Source organism: Panthera tigris, chromosome B4 (genome assembly GCF_018350195.1).
Source record: "Panthera tigris isolate Pti1 chromosome B4, P.tigris_Pti1_mat1.1, whole genome shotgun sequence".
NCBI classification, from domain to species: Eukaryota; Metazoa; Chordata; class Mammalia; order Carnivora; family Felidae; genus Panthera; species Panthera tigris.
Genome location: NC_056666.1, coordinates 10632940 through 10660098, shown reverse-complemented (window position 1 = coordinate 10660098; position 27159 = coordinate 10632940). Strand labels below are relative to the sequence as shown.

General features: G+C 40.5%; 1 protein-coding gene across 2 annotated transcripts in view; it reads left to right on the top strand.

Moving 5' to 3' along the window:
- Nucleotides 1-3058: 3058 nt before the first annotated feature.
- The window catches only part of USP6NL (USP6 N-terminal like), a 183583-nt gene continuing 159482 nt past the window's right edge, over nucleotides 3059-27159 (top strand). The window contains exons 1-2 of one of the 2 annotated variants that reach the window (XM_042991024.1): nucleotides 3059-3146; nucleotides 20762-20848. In XM_042991024.1, the coding sequence (XP_042846958.1) occupies nucleotides 20845-20848 (4 nt within the window). In that variant the 5' untranslated portion in view covers nucleotides 3059-3146; nucleotides 20762-20844. Of the gene's footprint in view, nucleotides 3147-11046; nucleotides 11264-20761; nucleotides 20849-27159 lie in introns of those variants that run through there. The other variant, XM_042991025.1, reaches the window with a different exon arrangement.

Genomic DNA, 27159 nt, shown 5'->3' with positions numbered 1-27159 from the left:
ATAGGAGAGCATTGCTTCCTTAGGAAATTTCAGAAAGTATTGCTGCTAGTGAGGATGAGAATGTGCACAGCAGAGTTTGCCTCAGCTTTTTTGTCCCCTTCTTCCTCCCGTCCCTCCTTAGGGACCTATCTGTTACCCCTATTAAAAAGAAATTGAATGGATCAAATAGCCACGGATTTACATTTGAATTCTCAACTTACAGGAGACTCAAAGGACCTATACTTTCATCCACGTTGTAAAGATGGCAGTGAAGGATGATTTGCTTTGGAGAATTTTTTTTTTTCTTCTATGTTCTATGTTCTTATGTTCTCACCTCCAATTGTACTTCTGGCTTCCCAGAAGTTATTATGGCATTCCGTGGGTGCACTCATACCTTTGTCAACATTTTACGTATTCCCATTGTCCTAACTCCTAGCTTTTGAAAAAAACCAAAGGCCAATATCCATCTATCTTTTCATTATAGTACACAAAATGTAGTTCTAAACCTTTGGTGTTTGTGAAATATTTTAATTGGTAACGTGAACTGATTCCATACTTTTTTTTTTGACTTTTTGGTGCTTTATTGATATCGAGCTTTTACCCTTTGTATTTTAATATCTGGCATTTCACATTGGAGTGAATAGAAAAATGGAGTGCATCTGACAGAATTCTTTAGGGGTCAGCAAAATATGGCCTTGCGGGTCAAATCCACCTATTTCTGTGAGTTTTTAGTGGAACACAGGCACATTCATCCTGTTGTATATTGTCTACTTTTGCCCTCATGTTTACTACGTTTCCTCTGTATGAAAAAGTTTGCGCATCCCTGGTTTAGAGGAAAAATGATTCTATCTTTATTTCCTTGATAATCACTGATGTAAATTCCACGTTTATCACATGCCACAGATAAGTGAATCTGCACGCCTACCCCAGTGTGAAGCCCTACACAGGGGATCTAAAGACAAAAATCTGTGTTTGTCGTTTAACAATACCTCCGAGATGCTTAAATATACAAAAAACTATAGCAATTCCCTGAAATTATACCTAAGAACAAATACTAGTTTTATACTGAAGTGACAGAACTCACTGGTGACACTCTGACTTGGGGAAAAATGTGGGGATTTCTGAACTTGAATTGTACTATATAGAGTCAGAGGGCTATTATTGAAGCATAAAATTCAATCAGTGGTGCTCATAATTAGGTCCAAAATAAAGTTAAAAAAACTTACCCATATAAGTTGTGGAAAAACCTATCTGAAATTTCCACTTTATTTTGCCAAATATGCCTGAGGCCAGGGTTGTTCATTCCCAAATCACATTTACTAGTGACGTGGGGTTCCTGTTGATTTGCAGTGATGTCCCTTGAGTAACATCTCTTGTGTATCTCTGTGGTTCCCAAGGTCTCCTTAAATGATGAGCACTCAGCCATAAACATGGCAATTTAATTCAATAAATATTTATTGAGGGCCTACCATGTGCAAACTGCTGGTCCAATACAGGCTACAAAGCTATATGAGCGGCGGGGCTCCTGCCTTTCAGAAATTCAGGTATCTCAGTTTGAGTAATCGCTAATCAGAGCATTCCAGAACTTTTGGAGAAGTGGTTGGGTATTGAAAAAGTTTCCTGCATCCTGCCAACTCTTGACCTGTTTTGACCGCAATTCATGTATCAAACTATTTATGCCAGTTTTGGATCAGGCTTATTAAACACCTGTCTTCACAAACCTGGTTTAAGTGAATAGCCAAAGGGAAGTATAAACTTAAAGAGTGTACGAATAAGATCACAATACTTGTAAGCTACAAGGAACCTTGGAGACTATCCAAGACCCGGTCTTACGCACAGTTATTAAAGTCTGCATCCTTCAGCAGAGTCTGTGACCCCACCTCCTCTGTCCATCCCTCTGTTTCCATATTGCACACAGCACCCAGTTTTTTGGTGTCTGTTTTCACCAGCTGGAAAAGAGATAATAACAATGGTGCAGAGTTGCCAGCTTTAGTAATTCTAGTTCCTGGAATCAAGGACAGGAAGCCTTTGTTATTTGCACACCCTAACTCTTCTAGCTTCTATTGAATAAATCATTTAACTGTCAGCTAATTACAGTGTTGGAAAGTTTACATCATTCACCTTTTTATGGCACCTCTTAATGGAAGACTCTGGAGATTAAAACTCTTGACAGTTTCCATGATATAAAAAAGGAAAGCTGACCTAGAGAAAGATGGGACAAAAGATGAACATTTGGGAAGTTTTAAGTAGCAATGGGATCTGAGACAGTAGCCTATTTAAAGCAGTGCTGATTGGAAGACCTAAAGTTCCTGGAAAATGACAGAAATGTGATTTTTGTTAGAAGCAATACCTTTTTATTGAACGATCATTTTGCACTTACTACCAGGCACTTGCTTGTTCCAAGTGATAACCTTACGAGGCAGGTACTAGGATTCTGTCACTTTACAGATGAAGAAACTGAGGCACAGAGAAAATTAGAGTGCCCTAGCTCTGACAGCTGGTAAGATGGGCCCGAAACGAAACGCGCGGCAATGTGGCAGCAGAGAACGCGCTCTAGGCCACTACTCTACTGACTTCAGCCCTGAGCTCGCCCATCCCTTGACCTTTCCAATTGGACGGCTTAAGTGGGTCGTTTCCGCGCGGTGCCTCGAAGCCTCGCTCCAGGTCCGGGGTCTGCAGTGCGGCGCGGGTCCTCTCTCCCTTGCCGGCCCGGGGTCAGAAGCGCCGCTTCCCGCCCGGGATCCCGGGGAGCTGCGTCCGCACCCCGCAGCCCTGGAAGCGCGCCCCCGCGGCCGGCGGGAACGCGGGAGCGGCGCGCACGTGCCGCCGGGAAAGGGCCGCCCGGCCGCGCCAAGATGGCGGCGGCCGCGGCCGCAGCGGCGACGGTTGGCGGCGGCCCGTGAGGCGGGCGGGGCCGGCGGCGCGGAGGCGGGGTCCCGGGCGAGCCGCCCTGGGAGGCGGGGGCCGTTTCCATAGCGGCGGCAGGAGGTGTCGCGCCGGGGAACTTCCTGGTTCCCGGGCTCGGCTTCGCCGGGAGCCTCTTGGAAGGGAAACAATGGGGCGGAGGGCACTGCGGTAGCCGCCGCCGCCGCGCCGGGACCTGCTCGGCTGCCCCGACTCCCCGCTCTGCGCCCCGCCACAGCCTCCGCCGACGGGACCGTCCGGAGGTAACTTCATTTCTTCATCTCCCACCGCAGGCGGCCGGCCGGCGGCGGCGGTGCCGGTCTCCGGGGTTTCCTCCGGGCAGGGACTCGGGTTGGCCCCGGGGAGCCGGACGCCGCCATTCCCGGCCCCGGGGAGGTGGACGGAGCTGCGGCTCCCCGCCTCAGCTCTTGGGGGGGTCAGGCTCGGGGAACCTGTGCGGGGCCGTCCGAGTGCCCCCTGGAACCTGGATCGTGGGGCTCTGCGGGAGTGATTGGCAGGTTGGCGGGCGCCGGGTGGGGGGGGCGCTGGGATGCAGGGGGCGTGCGGGGAGGGTCTGCGGCGGACGCCGCGCGAGGGGACCTGGTGGCGGGTGAAGGGGCCCGGTGGAAAGGACCCGGGTCCTCAGATCCTGGGGGAGGGGAGCCCCGCCGCCTCCCCCTCCCCCCCGGAGCAAGCTTCGGTCCCCGGGAGACGTGTCTGTCTCCCCTGCAAGTTTCACTTGCGTCCTGCGGAGCCCAAGTGGGCAGGACTGAGGCGAACTTCGTTCTTTTAAATTACTGCCTTCGTGCCGCGGAACTTTCTTTCGGCTCCGCAAGCGGAGAATGGGGTGAATGAGGGAACCGGAGAGCCTGGAAATCTGTGCGCCTTTGCAAAGTTTGCAAAGTAGTTTGCAGCTAACAGCCGAGTGACGACGGTGCGGCAGATCTAATGCGTGAGAATGGTTGCTCGCAGGTATTTTAATGCCAGGAAATGCGAGGAGTCTGCGAATCCACATTTCTGTAAATTGGAAGACATTTCTATAAATTGAGAATTGCACTCTCCCCGCCTCCTCCCCTTTCCCCGCATTTTAATCCACAGTTGCTTTTTCGTCAGTAGACTTTGATAGGAGTTAAATGGGTCCCTTATGGGACTGGGGAGGATGTTTGAATTGGGGCACTACCCAGTCACGGGAAATAATGTGACACACATGGGGGAAAAGAGAGTGGGGACACGATCTTAAATATTTTGCTTGCTGGAAGAAAGTGACTTTAATCCTATACTAATCCATTTATAAATGGAATCAAGTCTCTGGGATACACACTGAACATTTTGTAGCTCCGAAAAGTTGGACAGAACTTTAGAGATCACCGTGGCCAACTCCCTCTATGTGTTGAATCTCTGGGAAGTTCTAATGGAGGGAAGTCAGGGTACTTTTTCCTTTTGTAAAGTCATTTTAATAAGAATTCAGTTCGCCAGCATCACATGAACAGTGGTGTATTTACTTGTATTTCTCTATCAGACCCTCAAATTAAGAAAAATATTTATGAGTTTGCTGTTTCTGATAATAAAGTTTGTAAACATAGTTTAGGTTTTTACTTAGAGTGGATGTAGATCCTGTGTGGGATTCTACACACGCAATTGACATATGTCAAACGTACATAGGTCAAAATATAACAAATTATGCTAATAGAAGTATAAATTAATTTTTAAAGGAAAACAGGTATCCCGAGTTAACAGATTCCTTTGCTGATTAAAGAATTAGTGAGTTGTCTCAAAGGCATTTGAAGAAGCATCGTTTGCCAAACATGAAGAATTTGGGCCCGAGTCTTGGTGTTTGTGCCTACTTACTGTTTTTAGCTAGCGGTCAGACTCCCCGGTGCACTTGTTTCTGATGAGGGTAGCCCATTTCCAGTTACGACAGTGCTTCGACGTGAAATACCTCCTAGTGAGGACAACTGCCACTGGTTATACAAGCCAGTAAGTGGAAGTGTCAGCTTTGCCGCCATCTGTCAACTGGCTGGCCATCCTTGGAGTTGTGGGGAACGAAGACAACTTCCTGGCATGGCGGATTCAATGTGGGCCTCCAGTGCCTGGCAGAGGTTGTACCGGTCCGCCGTGGCCGCCACGTGCACATCTATCTCAAGTTCCTGTTACGTTTTGCAGCCGGTGAACGTGACTGAGAAGGAGGCCAGTAAATGAAAGCTAGTGGCAGATTGAAAACACGGTTAACTTCGGTTAACGTGCACTAGGCATGTTAGTTAAGGCAGTTGGAAGCTGGCAGAAGACTTAGCCACAATACTAAAACTTTGGGAATTGGTGCTTCAGTTCGAGAGAAAGAGACAGGTGATTGCATTCTGGTTTATGTTTGCAATTGCACTTTAACCGTGCTTCTTTTGCTTTAGTGCAATGACATTGTTATCAACAGTGTTCTGACCGTTTATTCCCGGAAAGTTTCAGTTTGTCCCTTCAGGGTGATTTTTGAAAGGCATATTGGCATTTAGGTGGGATTCGCTGGTATTTAGAGTCTCTCTCCCCTCCGCCCCCCATTAAAAAGTATCTCACTTTTTACAGTGGAAGTCAACAAAAGTACTACCAATTTGAAAGAAATCTGTCTTCTGGCACATATCATTATAGTACCTGGGGGTCACAGCATGGGAATTAGAATTGCAGACACTTGGATTCTCAACCGATCTATGCCATTTCCAGGCTATATCATTTCATGCAAATAACTTAATTTTTGAGGGCTGTTTTCTTTGCAAAACTGGGGAGAATCGTAAATTCAGATTTGTTTGTTCATCCAGCAAGTGTTTCTCCAGTGCCTTCCGTGCCTCAGGTTAGCTACCTTGTTTTCAACGATGACAGGGAGATAGGTTCTTTGAAGTACTGGGAGCTATAAAACCCAGGAGCAAGGAGCCTAACCTGACTTGGGGGTGGTTGGGCAAGCTTCCCTGAGCCAGGGACTCCTAGACCTGAAGGAATAGGAGGAGATAGCAGGTGCAGAGGGGAGGTGAGCGGGTGGGACGCTGTGAGGATAAGACCAGAGCATGCGCACGGCCACGGCGCCTGAAGAGACTGCTGTGAAGGTTAGAGAAGAACGCTTGGGTAGGAGTTAGCTCCCCACACGGCCCGTCGGCAGCCGCGTTTGGTGTGTGGAGAAGGCTCTTGGCACCGCGTTCGAGTCCCCTGAACGAAGGGCTTGGTCTTGCTGCTCAGCCCTCGTGGAAAGGGAGTCCGTGTCGTTGACTCTAACGCAGTAGACCTGGACATGCCTCTCTGTACGCTTTGGGGTCTCGTTTTTTAATTCTGGCGCTGTCCACTCTCAGTTTTTAAATCTGAAAGGCGGGAATGAAATAAAAAGATTCTTTGATTTCTTTACAGAGAGAGGCTATACGATACGAATATAGTATTTTGATATAATTTTGGTAGCATTGTTTCTTTGCGAGAGCTTAGGCTACCTTAAGATACCTATCTCTCACAAAATGGTAGTAGCAATCTACCCTAAAATCAAAAAATATTTATTAAGGGGAGGGTAGTTTCATTTGCCTATAGGAAGGTCAGGAGTTGACTCCGGAGTTTCATATCTCGTTTGCTTAAGTGTTTTTGGCTCGAAATAGATATTTGATTATTCTCTGACAGAGGTACATGTTGCACCTGTGTCTTGCCGACATTGATGTCAGTGTAGAAAAAGTTACAATTTTATGCTGGAATTTTCCTTTCACTAAATTAGCAAGTGAATTAAAAATATTAGAGTAATGTTTTTCATGAAAGAAGTGAAAAAATATTGTTTTTGAGTTTCTTAATATATTAATTTCAATAACTTTACATAGATCAGTAATGGCAAATTAATCTTTTATTATGGAACTAATGCAGTATTTATAAGCTAGTTAGCTCTCTGAGCTTTTTTGTTCTTGTTTCTTCTTATTTGGTTTTTGGACATTTTAATGCTTGTTAGCATATCTGTGGTGAGAAAAGAGAAAGTGAAATAAGATTTCTAAAAGTCAGTCGCAGTAGAAAAGATTGGTCAAAATTTATAAAAGTTAGGTATGTGTGCCAGATATTTTTGTGTATTTTGCTGATGACTATTACAAAAATGAATTGGCACTTAATAACTTTACATTGACATAAATATTTAAAAATTAAAAAAATCTACTTGAATTCCTTGTTTTCCATATTTTTTCCCCTCATTCTACCTTTGTTTTGGATTCTCTTTGTAAAAATAATTATTCCATTTACTCCTTTTTTATTAGCGTGGGATCATGTGTTCTTTTGCTGTTCCTTTAGTGTTGGCCTACGAAATTCTGATAATGTTTTCTCAACTTACCAAAGTATAATATTGAGACTTCCACTCTTTTTCCTGAGGTTGTGAAAGGCCTTTAAAAACATTTAAGTTAATTTTCTTTCTTTCTTCTTTTTTAAACCCATTTCGTTGTCACCATGTTTTAAAACGCATGTATATTTTAAACCCCAAAGATATATTTCTATTGTGCGAGCTGGGGAGGAGCAGAGAGAGAGGGAGACACAGAATCCAAACCAGGCTCCAGGCTCTGAGCTGTCAGCACAGAGCCCGACGCGGGGCTCAAACTCATGGACTCTGAGATCATGACCTAGCCGAAGTCACACGCTTAGCTGACTGAGCCACCCAGGTGCCCCTCTTTGGCTTTGTTTCTATTGAGAAGTCAGTCATAGTTTATTGCTTCTGTCTTGGTAATTGGTTTCTTTCTCAGGCTATTTTTAAGATTTTCTTTTTGGATTTCAAAGAATCCTCCCTTTCTTGCTTGGGGAGTATACCTTCCGATGTCTTTCATCAGTTTTGGATAGCTCTCAGCCATCATCTCTTCCAATATTGCTTCTTCCCCATTCTGTTTCTTGATCTTTCTGCGACTTCAGTTCCACAGTGTTAGACTCACCAAATCCTGTGCATTTCACTTGCCTTCTGTATTTTCCATTCTTTTATTTCTTTTCTGTGCTGGATATTTGTGTGTGTGTGTGTGTGTGTGTGTGTGTGTGTTCTGTCTTCCAGTTTACTAAGTTAGTCTTCATCTAATATGCTCTTTTTTCTAAGTTGATTTATTTTGAGAGAGAGAGTGCGAGGCTGCACGCCCTTAGGAGGAAGGTGGGGCAGAGAGAGAGAATTCCAAGCAGGCTCTGCACCTTCAGCGCAGAGCCCGGTGTTAGGGCTCAGTCTCGTGACCTGTGAGATGACCTGAAGCGAAGTCAAGAGTTGGACTCTTAACTGAACCATCCAGGCGTCCCACTGTCTAGTATGCTCTTAAATGTTATTCTCTGGGTTCTTAATTTTGGTTAATTGTATTTTTCATTCTAGAATTTCAGTTTGGTTCCTTTTAAGTGGTCATGTCACTTTCATAGTTTCTAATTCCCTATCAAAAATTTCAAGCTCTGTACATATCTCTTTGAACAGGGTGAGCATGGCAACTATCCCCTGGTCGTGCAGATTTTTTCTGTAGTCTTTTATTTCTCGAGGGGTCTTATCTCCTAATGTTCCTGCCTGTCTTTGATTGTATACTGTTCATTCTGTTTGAAAAAATAGGTCTAGAAGTAATTACCGATTTAGGTAAGGCTTTTTCTGTTGCTTTTGCCAGGCACTTGGTCTTAACCTTATTCAAATTAAGTTTTTTTGAATCTATGCAAGGATCGGTTTAGTTTACTTCTGTGTTATACCTTCTGGGATTCAGCCTTATGCGGTCTTATTCCAAAGTAGGGGATGGCTCCCTTGGAGGATCTTGTACTCTGACACTTTGGCTTCTGAGTCTCCAAGGCCGCCTCCATGCAGTTTAGCCTCTCAGGCATCTCTTGATTAGGCAAATATTTCCAGGAGGGAAGAAACCCCAATGTGCCACGCATGCTCTGCCCTGCCCTCCTGATTCCTTGTTAGTTCTTTGATCACCATCCTTCCCTACTTTTTAAATTAAGGTATAATATACATATAGTAATGTTCACTAATCTTAAATGTATATCCTGAGGAGTTTCTGTAAATGTATAATCATACTCAGATCAATATATAGAACATTTTTGCCACCCCAGAAAGCCCGTGTCACACTCCTTGCCAATCCATACTACCTATCTTCCTTGCCTTGGGTAACAATTACTCAGTTTTCTAGCACCATAGACTAGTTTTACGTTAAAAAAAAACTCATTTATTTTGAGAGAGAGAGGGAGTGACCAAGCGGGGGTGGGGGGTGGGGGGGATGGGGAGGGGCAGAGGAAGAGGAAGAGAACGAATCCCAAGCAGATTCCGTGCTGTCAGCACAGAGCCTGACATGGGGCTCGATCCTGTCTCCCATGAGATCATGACCTGAGGTGAAATCAAGAGTCCTGCACTCAACCGACTTGAGCCACCCAGGTGCCCCTAGTTTTGCATTGCTTGTTTTTTGTTTTTGTCGAAATAGTATTCCTCTGTGTCTGATCTGGCTTGTTTCATTCAATACTGTAGTCTGTCAACGAGATTCAGCTATGTTGTTGCGTGTAGCGGTAGTGTTTCTTTTTCATTGCCCTGTACTTGTTCTAGTTACTGGGGCACCTAAAAAATTGCCTCAAAACTCAGTGACTTAAACAATGACCTTGATTTCCGTACAAAACTGTAATTTGAGCATTGCTTGTTACAGCTGCATTTGGTGTCAAGAAGGGCTGCTTGAAGGCTGGGCCTAATAGTGTTGGAAGTTTTGCCCACGTGTCTGCCGTTTGCGGACCAGCACTTAAATGTGGCCTGAGTGTGCTCACAGCCTCGTGGCAGTGTTCCAAGTGCTAGCGTCCTCCACACTCATGCAGTGGGGAGAGCAGTGGAGATCCTGTGAGCCAGACACATGCTGTATGTCCTCTTATGACTTGGCTTGGAAACTTAATGCAGTTTTACTTCCGCTGCATTGTATTCTTTGAGGCAGTTATGAGCCTGCCTAGGTTTGAAGAGCGGGGGAACAGACTCTGCCTCTTGATGGGGAGAGAGAAGAATTCTGCCCTTGATCTTAGCCAAAAGGCCGAGAAGCAATGGGAGAGATCGGATTCTAGAAGAGCATGTGAGACCAGAAATGTTGTGGTCGCCATTATTGGAAAATATAGTGTGCCATAGTAGCAGCCTCATACACAAGCCTATCACAATTTATTTATCCATTCTTTTAATACACGTGTGAATTATTTCCAGTTTGGGGCTATTGTAATAAAGCTGCTGTGGACATTTTTGTGCGTGTACTTTGTTGGGTTTATGCAGTCCTTTCTTTTGGAAATACCCCTGGGCACGGAACTATTGAGTAATATAGGCAGATACATATTTTGCCCTACTAGTTACTACCAATTTTGTCAGTGTGGTTGTACCAATTTATATCCTCTGATATTTTTAAGAATTAAAGAAATACATATATTTGTCTAGCTTTTTGATTGTATTTAAAACAAGAGGCTTGGTGTGTAATCTGTGGTCTAGTTTTATTGGAAATGTAAGTTGTATTTGAACGTGTATTCAAATTAGTGCTAAGTATAGTTACCATTAGCAGACTATCTGCATTAATTGCTGAAGAGAAATTTCTGAAATTTCTTTTTAGAACTTGCTTTTTGGAAATATTGAGCTCCGTCCCTCAATTTATATCACATTTTGTTTCTCATCAATGCTTATCATGAGTTTGAATTCTAAAGCTCATTCACCAGACTTGCTTGGGAAATATTTTTCTATTACAAAATCTTTTTCCTACAAAGCTGGTAATTTGCCGTCACCAGGGGTTGCCAGAAGAATGCTCCAGGTTCTTCCCTTAAACTTTCAGGGTTGCTCTTTTGATTACTTCACTACTGATAGTCATTTTAACTTTCTTCTAAGTGTCATTTGAATCTGGCCCCCTCCCACACCCCCTTTTTGTAACCAGCATTTTAGACCAGTTTGTTTCAGCTCATACCTGGTTTTCTGCAATAATTTATTGATTGATCCTACTAATAATGCTTGGGAAGTTAGAATTCTCTTACTCATTGAATTAAGATTAGTTTTTAGGTCCTAAATCTAACAGTGCTAGAAAGAGAACTTAAAAATCATTTCAATTTATTTAAAAATAAGACCTGAAAACAACAACAACAACAACAACAACAACAACAACAACAACCAAAACTGAATCAGTGCTGGAGTATAGAAGATATTTAGATTACCGAAGCATTTTTTCTGGCGTAATCACTTGACAGTCTTGAGTGGTAGGTGCGTTGAAAAGTTTAACTCTCATTTTACAGGTAGAACGTGAGTCTCAGCTGTGCCTCTTGCATCTAGGACTCCTTGTATGTTGAGTGATCTTCCTTCAGGGCCCACAACCTACCATCAATTTGCTGAATTCCAATCTTATTGACTACATGAATTTTCCTCTCTTCAACTTGATATATTTGCATCTTATGGCCAGTACGTTTACTCATTTTCATTCACTGCAGGGCCTTTGCATGAGCTGATAGTACTTTTGTCCTGAATTTGTTTGGTTAGTGGCAGGATGGCTGGGACCAGGTTTGTCTTGATTTTTTATACCAAGCCCCTTGAGAAGTTTTTGCATATTGTCTAGCTGGATAAGTATTTACTGAAGGCATGGATGGATTCTTGTCTTTAGAATCTGGAGTTTTTAGCTGACTTTTAAAATGATGCCAGGCCTCTTAAAGTCAGATGTCTTGTATCCTTCGTTTCAGCTTTGATCTGCAGAGCTCGCATTAGGTGCACTTCTCTGATAGTATGTATCAAGTGCGTTAGGCAAATATAACCTGAACAAATTATAAGCCGATTTTTTTTTTAAATGTTTTAAATGTTTATTTATTCTTTTTTTTTTTTTTCAATATATGAAGTTTAATGTCAAATTGGTTTCTATATAAGCTGCTTTTGAAAGGCCCTGCCTCTATAGCTGTAGGTAAAGAAGCTTGGGAAAGGACATTTGTTTTTCTAAATACATAAAAGTTAGCATGTTCACCAGCGTAAAGCTGCTGGAATTCGATAAGTCCTTCTGGAAACCTAGCTCAGATTCTACCTGTAGAAGGGGAAATTAGACCTCATTCTTATCTGATGCTTCATTAACATACACATGTAAACAAACCGAGGAAATCCAATGATTTCACATTTTGCCCATCTCATTCTCTGACCTTATTAGCAGGAAGTGCTGTGTTGATGTAGTGAATAGTGGGTAGGAGAAATAGACCTTTCACTCTAGCGCTGACGGAAGATTTGCTTCACTTCTCTTGAGCTGGGAAAATATTGAAAGTTGTTCAAATTTAGCATTGTATTTCAGGGGGTATAAATTGCAGAAAGAGCATTCTTTATAGAAAGCCCAAGAGTTAGGAAAGTATAGTGGTGAGACTTCCTGTGTCAATGAATAGTGACTCTAATATTAACTGAAGTTGTTTATCTGGAATGAGAAGACATTACCCAGTACGTATATGTGTGCCCAGCATATGTCTTTGAACCAATGAACTATGAATCTGAATTAAGAAAGAAAGATACTAGAAATCCTCTAATGTAAGTTCCACGGGGCCAGGATCTTTGTTTTGTTCTTGGCTGTGTCTGCAGGGCCTAGAACACTCTCTGGCTCATAATAGCTGCTCAGTAAATATTTATTGGATGGATAGTCAATTTGTATATTATCTGTTTGTTTTAAATTTAAAAACCCAACATTAATCATTTAAATATTGCTTTATAATCCTTTGGGAAATAAATTGTTTGAGGCATCATTTCTGATAATTCTTGTTGGACATTGAGTTGTTTATAAATTTTTTTGCTGTCATGAATCGAGCTTCAACAAAGGAAATTTTCTTAAGCTCTTTCTTGGGCTGGTAGTTCAACACATAGCAATGTTGTGAAACAGGCTCTAGGAATTTCTCCTAGAAAATGAACTTGGCTTGTGCAACTCTGAGGGTGAGATCAGAAGCTTTAGTGATCAGGTAGCGCCAATGATACAGCTCTGAGTAGGCCTGCTGCTCTTACACGTGTGGATAATGTCTAATCCTCAGTCTTCACACGTGAAAGCTCTCTTGCAATTTGTAGTGGAACTGCCTATCACTTGACTTTGTCTTTTACTTTTAAAGAATGAGTGAGTCACTACAAATATTTCTGCCTCTTAATTATAGTTTAAACATTCTAAATGCATTTAACTCCTTCATACGGATGGGTACACATATTCTGTTATTCTCATTTATCATCATTTCACTTCTGAATGGCTTGGGAAAAATTTTGCTCTTTCATATTAAAGTATTATAAAACTTATTCTACAAAAAGCTCTGTGTAATGTGTGTTACATAGGGTCTAATATAATGGTGTCTATAGTGTCCCCTCCCTCAACTTAAGCAATAGAACATTATCGGCATCCTCTTGGATCACATCTCATTGTTCCTCCTCCTCTGTCCATTACTTGTCCGGGGGAACTGTCAGGTTCAACTTTAGGCTCTAGCATTCTCTTGCTTTTCTGTAGAGTTACATTGCATATGTATATGTCCCTGAACAACTTATTGTGAATTTTACATATTTTGGAACTTTATGTTAATAGTATCATTGTGTGTGTGTGTGTGTGTGTGTGTGTGTACTCACAAATTTAGTGAGTAAAGCTTTTTAGTAAAACTAAAACTCACACATTTCATTTGCATTTAAAGTTAATGTCCTTGCTCTCTGCATCAGTCATCTTTTGCAGTAATTATGCTGTGTAACAAACCACTGCAACATTTCAGGGCTGTGAAAGGACAGACATTTATGTCTAGCTCATAGGTTTGGCAGTCTCTGCTGGGTTTGGCTGGGCTTGTCTATAAGCCTTGGGTTGGGTTCAGTTATGTGCTGGGTATCTACTCATTCTGGGACCAGCAGCTGTTGGGGTACAAGAGACACGCCAAGCTCAGGGCTCTTAAACCCTCCACTTACAAATGGGATAGTGTCGGTTGTGTCCAGAGTCCAACATGTCATGTGATCAGGCCCCCACATCCATGAGGTGGGGAGTATGTCCCACCCCTAGGGAAGTCACAGTGAGAGCAGTGAGTGAAGGAAGGCATGTGAACAAAAGATAGTATCTGCCATATCTTCCTCTTGAATAACAGCATAAGAAACTTGGAATATTTCTTTTCTTATTACGTCCCTTCTAGATTACATGCTGTTGTTCAGTACTTTCTCTCTCTCTCTCTTTTTTGTAACTCCTGATTTAGAAATCATACCTCTAATATTTGTTTGTGTTTACTCATGTTTACAACTTTTATCTCACCATTCTTTCCTGTATTTCAGATACTCTCTTTGGCATCATTTTCCATATTTGTCAACTACAGTTTTGGAAGCATCTTTAATGAGGATCTGTTTATATTCTCGCAGTTTGTGTCTGAAATTTTCATTATTTTGTCATTTTTCTTGAAAAGTTAGTTTTAACTGTGTTGAGTATATAATTATAGTTAACAGTTTCTTTATTTTAGCTTTGAAGACATTATTCTAGTGTCTTCTGGCTCCCATTGTTGCAGTTGGTAAGTCAGATGTCAAGTCTAATTGTTCCTTCTGTGAGCAATCTGCCTTTGGTTTCTGGTTGCTTTTAAGAACTCTCTGTCATTGATGTTTCACAGTTTCACGATGATATCTCTAGGTGTCAGTTTCCATTTTATTTATACTTTGTGGAATTTGCTGAACCTGAGTCTGTACTTTAGTGTCTTTCATCAGTTTAGGAAAATTCTTGGCTATTGTCTTTTTGCAGATTGTCTCTCCCTCATTCTTGATGTTCTCTTTCGAAAACTCCCAATTAGATATATATATGTAAAATAGATGTTTTAATCTACTTTTCATATCTCTTAATCTTCCTTTATATTTTTTAATCTGTCTTTGTTGCATCCTGGATGATTTCAGATCTGTCATCTGGTTCATTAATTCTCTCTTTAGCAGCATCCACTTTGCTGAACTTGTCTGTTGAGCTTTAATTTTAGTTATCCTGTTTTTCACTTGATTCTTTTCCAAATTTGTTGCCCTCTTTTTTGCTCATATTTTTCATTTCCTGTTGTTTTTCAAAACATTATTGTCCTTTCCTTTTTGATGTATTTGTGATGAGTCTGCTTATTTCTGTCGAATCTTGCTTATGCATAGTTTTAAATTTTGAGCTAATTTTTCCTGTAACTTTGTGGAAATGCTTATGAGACTTGGCTTAAGAGTGCTTTCTCCCGGAGGGAATTTGCAATTGAGGACAATGTCAAACCAGGGCAACTTAATTTCTAGGTTTGAGATTTTTATAATATACAAGTGTATAGATTTGAACTTGAAACCTGGGTGAAGGTTGGTTTTGGTTACAGATTTCCAGTGAATACTCCCCTCCCTCTCCCCAAACACAAATAAACCTAGACTCAGGAGAGAATTTTCCTTCAATCTTCCTTTGGGGTAGATTTTTTTTCCCCCCTTACTTAGTTAATTATTTTTGTTGAAGATGTAGTGTTTCAGGTGCCAGGCTCTCTGTACTTATCTGTAGTCTGACTTTCCATGTTGTATCGTGTAAAGCTCTAGTTTTGTCCCAAGCATGACTGTCAGCACTGAAAGCCCTTCAGCATTGTCTGGTAGAATTTTCGGGGATCATGGAAATGTCACACACCTCTGCTAATACAGCAGCCACTAGCCACATTTAAAATGTATGAGGTATGACAAAGCAATGGAATTTTAAATTTTACATGGTTTTAATTAATTTAAATTTAAATAGCTACGGGCTGGTGGCTGCAGTATTGGACGGTGCAGCGTGGTTATGGGAGATTGGCAATTGCCTGGAAGGCCCGTTGCTGGCATCAGTGCTTACTTATCACCCTCTCTTTGTGCTCCTGTGCGTTTTTTTCGGTCTCTGAGGATTTCTCTTAGTTGCTTATGAGCTTTGCTGTGCATTTAATAGGATAATTATTGTATTTTATCAAGTATTTTTGATGTCATGTAGCAAGAGGGTTCGCAAGCTCTTTGGGCACAAGAATCTCAGAAACGGAATTACCTGACAGCTGTATTTTTAGTTGGAGAGATACTTATCTTGAACGGTAAAAATTGGAAAGTTCACAGTGAAGTAGTGGATGTTCTTCGGAAACTGACCACGAAGTTAGAAATTATGAGGAAGAATTAATTAAATACTTTCTTTGCCATCGTTCTTACTCTACAAAACATTGAAGGATGCTAAAAGATAAAAATGGAGCTGTAACTAAAGTTTTTAAAGTCTTAACACATGGTCTTCAGCTGCTTGGTGTGAGTGTTTTACCAATACAAGAGCACTTGAATGAAAAGGTATATATATTTATTTAGAGAGAAATATTTTGCAGATGGACAGAAAAAACAAAATGAACTTGAGAGATCATAGGGAACTGTGGTGGTGGAGGGACAGGAAAGGACTTTGACATTCAGTGCTGAAAGTATGTGTTTTGCTTCTGGCTTTAACAGGGCCTGTGTTATTTAATTGGAGGGATTTAAAAATATATAAATAATGAGTCCTAGCTATTTCTCAGGTATACGCTTCTTTTTCCTTCAAAGCCAAATATTTTAGAAACGTGTGGTTGGTTTTGGATATTTATTAATAAAAACACTTAAGACACCTTGTAATAAATTTCTGTTACTTTACGATTTGCTTGCTCTTTTGGAGCCGTAGGTACATTGGATTCTTTTTTTGTTACTTGTATTTTTGTATTGTGGTTAAATACACATAAGACCACCATTTTAACCTTTTTTAAGTGTCCAGTTCAGTGGCATTAACTACATTTACATTAACGTAGGACCATCACCATTCATCTCCAGAACTTTTTTCATCCTCCCAAACTGAAACTCTGTCCCCATTAAACATTAACTAACTTCCTGTCCTCCCCCGCCCCGCCCCCCAGCTTCTGGTACCCACCATTCTACTTTCTGTCCCTGAATTTGACTTCTCTACGTACTTCATTCATGTAAGTGGAATCATAGGGTGTTTGTCTTATATATGACTTGCTTATTTCACTTAGCATAATGTTCTCAAGATTAAATTTAATTTTCTGCAATTGTAATTTGTGCTAAGAGTAAAAGAATGGAGATCCCATCGGCTGGTAGTGGAGATTGGCATTCTCATGTACTTCTTTCCATAGAAGATCATATACAGTGAAGTGAATTACTGTTAATTTGATCTCCTGAAAGAATATTATAAGAAACAATAGAATGTGATACCATATGTTGTGGTTTATAATTCTATTAAATTTAAGTTTTAAAATCATTAAAATTGGGCCTGCTGAGCTTGTTCTAAAATATATTATCTGGTGTTATAAAACCCAGAAATCCTTTCCAGTACTTCTAGAGGTTTAAACTGTCTAAAAGCATCAGAAATTATTTTAGGCTGCCTAGTGCCTGCAGTAAAGAAGAGGATATGGCGGAGTTTGTTTTACTTTAAAAAAAAAAAATTATTATTTATTTATTTTAAATGTTTATGTACTTTGTGTGCACATGTGGGGGAGGGGCAAAGAGAGCGGGAGAGAGAGAGAATCCCAAGTAGGCTGTGCGCTGTCAGCGTGGAGCCTGATGCAGGGCTTGATCTCGTGAACTATAAGATCATGACCTGAGCTGAAATCAAGAGTTGGACGCTTAAGCCACCCACGCGCCCTGCGTTTCCCCTGAGTTCCCTGTCAGGATGGGTTATCCGTAGCCCTGCTTACCATTCGTGCAGATCAAGTTTTGTCACAAAAAGTTGGAGGTGTCACTTGAAAGAATCTATATTAGGTTAGTGTGAGTACACATTCCCATGTGGAGGATAAATAGCATAGCTCATGTTACTAGAAAATGACTTTAAAGGCCAGATTTTACAGAAATACCCCAGTATACCTACTATGTGAAACTGTGGATTTAAAACAAATTATTTTTTTTCCCTCTTGGATGGTGTGAAAAACAAAGATTTTTTTCTTCTCTTTTTTCTGTGTCCATTGGGAGGGGATAGCATTTAGAGGAGGAGAAAGAGAGTGTGCACATTATTTATTTTGAGAGAGAAAGCACGAGTGTGAGCGGGGTAGGGGCAAAGAGAGAGATTGGGAGGGAGAATCCCTAGCAAGCTCTATGCTGTCAGGACAGAGCCTGATGTGGGGCTCGACCTCACTAACCTTGAGATTATGACCTGAGATTATGAGCTGAAATCAAGAGTCAGACACTTAACCAGCTGAGCCACATGGGCTCCCCTGTGCCCATTTTATCTTACATGCTTCTGAACTGCGTTGCTGCTTAAAAGAATTTGCATGCGACCTACTTTGAAAGTAGACAGGAGGGTCTACATTTCAAAGTTGCGATTATGCTAAAGAGTTTGAAACCAGTGAGTTCAGTTACGAGTAATTTCCAAGTATGTTTTTCTAAGAACTACTCCGTGACATTTTACAGTAATTCCAATTCATGCATTGTTTCATATTTGTCAAGTATATTTATCACCTTAGATGGTAAGGTCATAAATCCACTGTTGATAAGTTTTATTATCCTGGTATTTTTGAGGTTACTATTTTTAGCAATAAGAAAACTTGATATGTTAGGAAGTTCAGTTCTTGAATAAGTATTTGTTCAGCATTTAACAATTATGGGTAGGAGGTGCTACTTAGTATAAAATGCTTTCATGTTGCCATTTAGGAATTAAAAATTTTTTTTAGAACATTTATTTATTTTTGAGAGACAGAGAGCGTGAGCAGGGGAGGGGCAGAGAGAGAGGGAGACCCAGAACCCGTAGCTCGCTCCAGGCTCCGAGCTATCAGCACAGAGCCTGAGGCAGGGCTTGAACTCACGAATTGCGAGATCATGACCTAGGCAGAAGTTCAGATGCTCAACCGACTGAGCCACCCAGGTGCCCCACCATTTAGGAATTTTAAATTTAAGATCAAAAACTTTGTTATAAACAGCAACAAAGAGAAAAGTCCCTGACCAAAGAGACTAGACTCTACCAGCGTAAGTGAACTATGAGTAAACTCTTAGATCATCTGTGAATGTTTAATCTACCCTGTGTATCTGTAACATGGGATTGCCTTCCTGTGTCGTCATTCACCATGCTCCAGGGCTCAGCATGTTTGACCTCCTAGTTCCCTGGGAGGGAAAACAGATCTAATAGCCTGAGTGAAACACCATCAAAAAACTTTATATTTATATTTATAGTGAGAAACTTCTTGTCACATATTCTGAAACTAACATGTAAATTATGTGTTATTTTAGATTTTTCATACAACTTCTCATTTCCTTTGGGATAATTGGGTTATCTGGAAATGAAAATCATAGCATTTACTGTATAGATAAAGAAGAAAGCCTGTGGGATGGGGGTCAGGTGATTACGTGGCAGTACTATGATTATATGCCATTGCTAATTACAGTCTACAAATCATGCTGTGCATACAGATTTTCATTTTGTAAATTTGTATTTCTCATGTATTTTACATGACATGAGTAAAGTATATAAATGAGACCAACATTATTTCTTCAAAAAATGTTACCCTAACTTTAATCTGTTGCAGAGTCAGTGGTCCTTAGTACTATGCTATGTTCTTAATTGATTTAGAAAATAAAGTAACCGTCACTTTCTGTGATTGCAAAAAGTAGTTTATCAGTTTATGAACAAAGCTGTAAATGAGGAAGCACAGTGTAAATGTTATATCAAACCTTAATCTACCTATGGGATTTTATGTGTTAGATTTGGGGAGGCACTGTGCATCCGTAATTATGTTGAAATATAGTATTAGTCTTACTTTATGCCTCATTTTCTTTAATATATTAATCAAGTAAGGCAGATTTAGTTTGTATTTATACTAATGCAGGGTGATGCTTTATGTTATACTGAAGTGAAAAGAACCAAATACAAAATTTTGTATGTAGTATTTATAAAGTATATTTTAATTTTTTTAAATGTGTATTTATTTTTGTGAGACTGAGAGACAGATGTGAGCAGGGGAGGGGCAGAGAGAAGGAGACACAGAATTCAAAGCAGGTTCCAGGCTCTGAGCTGTCAACACAGACATGGGGCTCGAACCCATGAAACACGAGATCATGACCGGAGCCGAAGTTGGATGCTTAACCGACTGAGCCGCCCAGGCACCCTTATAAAGTGTATTTTGAAGAAATACTTACAAAAAAAAATCCCTTGAAAGGAACGTGCCCCACGTAATTGGGTAGATGTAGTGGCATTTTGTGGTAAGAGAATTTTTCTTTCTATTTTGCTGTTGTTTCCAATTTTTTTAAACAATGAAACCATATTTTATAATGAGGAAGATGCCCATTATTAGAGAAAGTCTATAGCAATACCTTTAGTGGTCTTCATTTGATAGTGTATAAATTATTTATGTGTAATCAAAAATCAATTTAGCAGATGCGATATGCTGTCTTTATCCTAGATGGAGTACTTTCTTTCTAGGACTTATTTATTTGGGAAAGGGGGAGGGAATAAGTTTTTAGTAAGTGAAAACCAAGGACACCTGTTTCTGTGTGATAATAAGTTTCTGTGTGATAATTACTTTGTATGTACTATTTGCTTTGGGGGTAACTTCTTATAGACAAAGGAAAATACAAGTGGAATCATGATGTTTTAAAGATTGGTAATTTTTTATATTTTTAGATGAAGGTTTTATATTCAGAAGGTTCTTTTGGAAATAGAAAATTGTTGAAACCAAATTATTTTCATTTCTTTTTAGAAAATTTTATTTTAGGGGCGCCTGGGTGGCTCAGTCGGTTAAGTGTCCGACTTCGGCTCAGGTCATGATCTCACGGTTTGTGATTTCGAGCCCCGCGTCGGGCCCTGTGCTGACAGCTCAGAGCCTGGAGCCTGATTCAGATTCTGTGTCTCCCTCTCTCTGCCCCTTCCCCACTCGTACTCTGTCTCTGTCTCTCAAAAATAAATAAACGTTAAAAAAAATTAAAAAAAAAATTTTATTTTAAATGCTGACCTTTAAAAAGATGATTTCTTTCTCTCTGTTTTCTTACTAGGACATGTATTCTTCTGAGAAACCTTGGACAGCAGATTTTGGTTTACTATCTGATTGGGACAGCCTACAGAGATATTTCCAGTCATGAGTAAGTGTCCTGTGTTTCATTTCAGAGGCCTGGGCAGCATTTGCAGTGTACTGAAAAAATAGAAAAAGTTTATTATTGGACAAACTGGAATTATGTTACTTCATCAGAGACTGGATACTCTGGTCAGCCCAGTACTGTGTACCTATCTGTATTTAAACAAGGAGATACTTTTTGATGCTTGGTTTATTCTGAAAAGTTAGATATGGTGAGGAAATCTGTGTCATTAGTTTCTTGGCTGATTTAATTCTGTTATCTAAAATTTTCTGTTGACTACTCATTGGGAAGTGACTTGTGAAAAATATGAAGAGGGAAACACTCAAATATAGAGGATAGTCTAGTGGTTGCCAGAGGAGAAGTGGGTGGGGGAAAAAGAAAGAAATATTAAGAGGGAAAATTTAAATTGATTGTAATTAGCAGAAGTTTAATTGTATGAGGTTTGATCATTGGGTAACATGGGTGAGTATATAAGCAAAAAAAAAAAAAAAATCTATTAATGTCTTTGATGGAATGAAAACCACATCTATCCTGTAGACTTTCCAAATTTGATACAGGTTTTATTTTCTCCCGTAGTGGTTCTGTACATAGTATTTTCTGCCATTCCAGTCTGCTTCCGGCTGTGACTAGGAGAGCTGGGTTTTACGACTTTGTATTAACTGTTTATTTTAGGGAGTGAGGAAAGAATTACGAGTTTTGCCTTGACTGTGATCATATAACAATTTTGATGTATTTTTTAAAAAGTACAGATTTTTTGATTATGGGAACTTTGGAATAGAGTGAGCATTTCCTGCTGGAGTATAATGTTAGAGAGTTTAAACATTTTCACATGTAATTCATATTGATTATCTTAATATGGATAGAGTGTTTTTAAATTTAATTTACTTTTTTAAAAGATTTTTTTTAAGTTTATTTATTTTGAGAGAGAGAGAGCATGCGTGTGTGCGTGAGCAGGGGAGGAGCAGAGAGAGAGAGAGAGAGAGAGAGAGAGAGAATCTTAAGCAGCCTCCGCAGGGCTCGAATCCATGAACCTTGAGATCATGACTTGAGCCGCAATCCAGTCAGATACTTAACTGACTGAGCCACCCAGTCACCCTGGATAGTTTTTCTTACCATTGATTGCAATAATTAAGCAGTCGTTAAATGAAAACAAGGCTGTTGTTGCTGTGAAATCTTTGAGTGCTTTCTACTAAGAATAATATCGCAAGAAGTACGCTTTGATTTTCGAGGGTTTTCAGTGGGGCACTTTTTCAGTGGTGTCCTTTGAGTAAACCAGCATAGTTGCTACACGAGTTCAAATACAGATTCAAGAAGAAGCAGCTTTTATTATTTCGGCTCCATTCAGATGAAATTTTGTGAGAACATTTATCTAATGTAAAGTGCCAACTCTAGTAAAGATGACCACATGACTTTATGAAAACTAAGAAATGTCCAGCATTTTAACTTAAAAATGCTTACATTTTGGGCAATTTACATTTTGTTCTACTTTGTAATCTTAGTGTTCTGTTAGCGTCCCCATTACAGAGTTCTTTGAGGACAGGTACCCAGGGTCTTTCAGTTTTTTTTTCTTTTTTTAAATATGAAATTTATTGTCAAATTGGTTTCCATACGACACCCAGTGCTCATCCTAACAGGTGCCCTCCTCAATGCCCATCACCCACTTTCCTCTCCCTCCCACCCCCCATCCACCCTCAGTTTGTTCTCAGTTTTTAAGAGTCTCTTATGTTTTGGCTCCCTCCCTCTCTAACCTCTTTTTTAAGGTCTTTCATTTTTGAATCGCAGTGTCTAACAGGGTCTTGTATACCTGCTGCCTCTAAAAATTCAGAGCCCTGTGGGGACAAAGGCAGAGAGGGTGGGGGTACCTTTAGGCAACTAATAAATTATCTGAAAGACATACAACTTTTTATTTGTGAATTACAGTGGCTATATTTCATTTCTAAGGTTTTTAATTGGTTCTTTTTTTTAATTATAAATTACACTTTATAAAAATGTTTATTTATTAAAAATATTTATTTATTTTTGAGGCGGGGCAGGGGCAAAGAGAGAGGGAGACCCAGAATCCGAAGCAGGCTCCGGGCTCCGAGCTGTGAACACAGAGCCCGACATGGGGCTCAAACTATGAACTGCGAGATCATGACCTGAGCCCAGGTTGGACACTTAATCGACTGAGCCACCCACGTGCCCCAAATCGGTTGTTTTTTATGCCCTTTAATTCTTTTCTTATTTCTGCTTGTTTTTATTTTAAAGATTTGATTTATTATTCTTTTATTTCTTTGTGGAACTTTCATGTGCTTGTTTTGAAGTGTTTCTCAGATCACTTGATTATTTTTTAATTTTGTCTCCAGTGAATTTATATTGTAGTTGTTGCTGTTGTTGGTGTTTCATCATATTCTGTAGTTTTGCAGGCGCACTCTGATAAAAATTCTTTCTCTTTCTCCTATGGCTGTCTCCTTTTGTGATTTTCCTGCTGGTGTAGCAGATTTGCAGTTGTCTCTGCGTGCCTTTAGAGTTCCCAGATCAGAATCAGGTCTTGTGTTAGTGGATCAGAGCACCAGCCGCATGGTGATGTTGGTGATATCACAGATTCTGTCACGGAGTCAGCTGGCATTAGGTCAGCAGCTTCCTAAGCTGTAGCTTCAGCAAGTTAGCAAAGGCCTTTTTCAGTCCCATTTTATCATCAAGGAGGAGTGTCCCCCCTCCCCCGTCCCTGGTTTTAAGCGAGGAGCCTGGCTACCGACCCTGCTTCACATGAACTCTTATATACAGTTCCCCCCTGGGATTTACTTCCTGCTGCCTTTTCCTGCTTTGGGGCCCACAGCCCAGCAGACCTCCTGGTTTTAGTTTGGCTCATACTTTGTGTTCCTGTTAGATTTTGTTTTATTTTTAATGTTTGTCTATTTTCAGACAGAGAGAGAGAGAGAGGGAGAGAGAGAGTCCCAAGCAGGCCGTGTGCTCTCGGCGCAAAGCCCAGGGGCTGGATCTCGCAAACCGTGAGATCATGACCTGAGCGGAAGGCAGGAGTCGCCGGCTTAACCAACTGAGCCACCCCGGTGCCCCCCTGTTAGATTTTTAATCTGGAGATGTTTAATATGTTTTGGGGCATAGGTATGTCATTTTAGTGATTTGTTTTTGTATTTTATCTGTAATTTCTCTGTTTGTTGTGAAGACAAGCAGCCACAAAGAACGAACATGCCACTGGTATGACCATAAAGTCCAAACTGACTGTTTCACATTGAAGAAAAGAAAACCAGTTTCTGCTTAGTTCCCTGGTTCCTGGTGTTCCTCTCTTTGCTTTGCTTGCTAGGTGGCCCCAATATGCTGCTTCCCTGTAGTGGTCTGCTTGCCTCATTCTAGTTCCTGCCACTCAGCTCTTCACCCTTACACCGTGTACTCTGTAAGATCCTTGAGGGCAAAGGTTTTTACTGCGTGCTGAGCACTTTTCCTGGCTCCTAATAGGTGTTTGATAAACAGTGTGTGGATGGGGTGTTCCTAAGTAACTTGTTTTAGTATGGAGTAGCTGTTCCGGGAGTTACTACTTTTAGGTGAAATTTAAGCCGATCCTACATGAAGGAAGATTGAGGGTGGGGCGGGGGGGTAGTGTGTACGTGTGGGTGGGGGGGAGTGTGGCATAGGACAGAGCATTCCAAGGCAGTGGAGCAGTGTGAGAAAGGCATGGAGGTGTGAGTACACATAGGTGTTGCCACGTAGTTGAGCATTTGGGAGCATGGAGATGGGGAATGGAGACCGAGAGAGAGGGAAAGCTGGCGGAGACGCTAACGGGGTCTGGGTCCCAGACGCTCCGGGAAGTTTGGACTTCATCCGGTAGGGCTTGAGGAGCTGTTAAAGAAGGGCAGTTAGGGGAGGGGCGTCTTGTCTGACTTCGGCTCAGGGCATGATCTTGCAGTTCGTGAGTTCGAACTGCCACACTGGCTCTTTGGTCTCAGTGCAGAGTCTGCTTGGGATCCTCTGTCTCCCTCTCTCCCTGCCTCTCTGCCCCACGCACGCTCTCAAATATAAACAAGTAAACATTAAAAAAAAAAAAAGTTCAGTTAGGGGAGCAACTGAAGATTTCAGTCTGGAAAAATTACTCTGACAAATAGACATTTTTGTTAGATGTAATTGAAAAGAATCAGTTACAGGCAGTATTTGCCTTTTTCTGGCTTTTTTCTTAGTTTTAAGCTCATACTAGGCTTCCTTTGAAATAGACTGTGAATTACGTTTCTTATGCTTGCCAGTTTGGTGATCTTCTCTCCTGATAGATGCCGTTCTTGAGCAGACCACTGTAACCATAGGTTAGAGAGTGTTACAATGTCAGTGTTATGATGCCGTTGCCGGGGGTTGTAAGTTTTCAAAAAGGTGGGAACTGAGTATATCAGAGTTCCTGTTTTTGAAAAAATAGTGGAGAATCATGGTATAGGTTACAAAATAGGAAGATGTGTCATTAAAGTCTAGATAGAATTTCCAAACCTGGGTTTGGGTGAGAATGATGGGTGACTAAAGTTTTTTTCAGTATGGCTCTAGCGATTAAGAGGAAGGTTGGTACTTGTTACATCTGGGCGGATTTATCTGTGAAGCATTTGCTAACCCTTGCCATGTCATGGACCACGCGGGACGTGGTAGGAGTTGTACAGCATGTGGGGTGAACTGTTGGGGGCTTGGAGGTGACTGGCTCTCACCAGGCTGTTCTTCGTGCCCAGCTGCTGACGGACCGCTTTCACCGCACAGCCTGGCACACTCGTTGGGGGGTCCCAGCTCCAGAGCCTAGAGAATTTGTTACATGTTTGAGGTGTTTTTCAGCTTTTAGTCTAGATCTTTATATATTCTGTCGAATTCTGTCGAATTCAAGGTTAGATACGTACCTTGTGGAAAATGTGATGCTTCTGCGATGTGCATTTCATTGTGGATTGTTAACTTTATCACAATCCACAAAAAGCCTTTTGATTTTCAGTACTGAAATTGTTTTTGTTTTTCTGTATTTGCATATTTTGCAATGTTAAACATTTATCAAGATTTTTTTCCCCAAAATTCTGTCTTATCAGATGGTGCCAAAGATGAAATATTTATATGAAAGTCATTATATTTAAACTGTAGCTGTAGTTTGAAATGAACCTCTTAGAGCTTTAAAGGAGATTGTAACAATAGGAGTAGTTCTTGTAAAAAGCATTGCTGAAAATTTCTAAAGATGATGATTTTGGAGGAATGTGTTAAAAAAAATAAGCCAAAAAACATCAAATCCCAGAAGTGATTATTTAGGGTACTACTTAATTTTATTTGCCCATGTTTTAACTTGAAAAAATAAAGCTTATCTACTCTGTTTTAAAAATTTTAGTCTTACATATTTTATTTAACTTTCTTCAGAAAACTTTTGCTCTATAACTAATTATATGTTTTGTTTGTTTGTTTTTTAAGAGAGGATTTCTGTGTTAATTCTCTTCTGACTTGGCAATCCAGGAGTGATTGTGTTATGTTGGAGTGTTTGATCCTGCCCTTTGACCTAAATAAAGGAGTGGGGTTTTTGAGATCACTTCTGGATCTGAAACATTTCTCATTTAACTGAGGAAAAAGTAATGTCAGTGAGTAATTTGAGATGTAGTATATATTTATGGCTTTCTAATAGAGCATATATCTTTATTCCTCTGGAGCAGTAGACGTAAGAGTTCATGCTGAAGTGAAAACAATTTGTTTTAACATTTGTTGGAACAGGTAATGTTATAAATAAGTGAGTAGATTACTGAGTCCCTCAGTCTTGGCACGAGGATTCTTCCAAGTCTTATTGAATAGAAAAATCATGCAACAGATAATAGAAGGCTTTCCCTAAGTATTGGCTAAAGTTTCTGTCTAGGATAATTATCTAGATACATATATATCCTGTTTTATGGAATAGCTATGTACCTGAGAAGCTGGGTAGAGGTTAAAGAAAAGAAAATTTAAGTTGAATTGTATTTTGAATAGTGGGTTATCTGCATTTAATGGAATCGTGAAAGAAATCCTTTTGTAAAGTATAACGAGTGTCTATTTGTTATACTAAGACTCATTTATGTTTGATAAGTTTGGATTTTGGAAGTAAAGTTTTAAATGTTAACCATTCTTAAAATGAATACAAGTTGATCCTCGAACAATATGGGTTTGCATGGTGCGAGCCCACTTGAATACATGGATTTTTTTGGTAAATACAGTACAGTACTGTGTGGTGACAGATGGTAGGTACACTTGTGAGTACAGCACAACGTATAGAGCTATAGGGTTGTTGGATCCCTGTATTGTACACTTGAAACTAACGTAACATTGTGTGTCAACTATACTTAAAAAGAGTACAG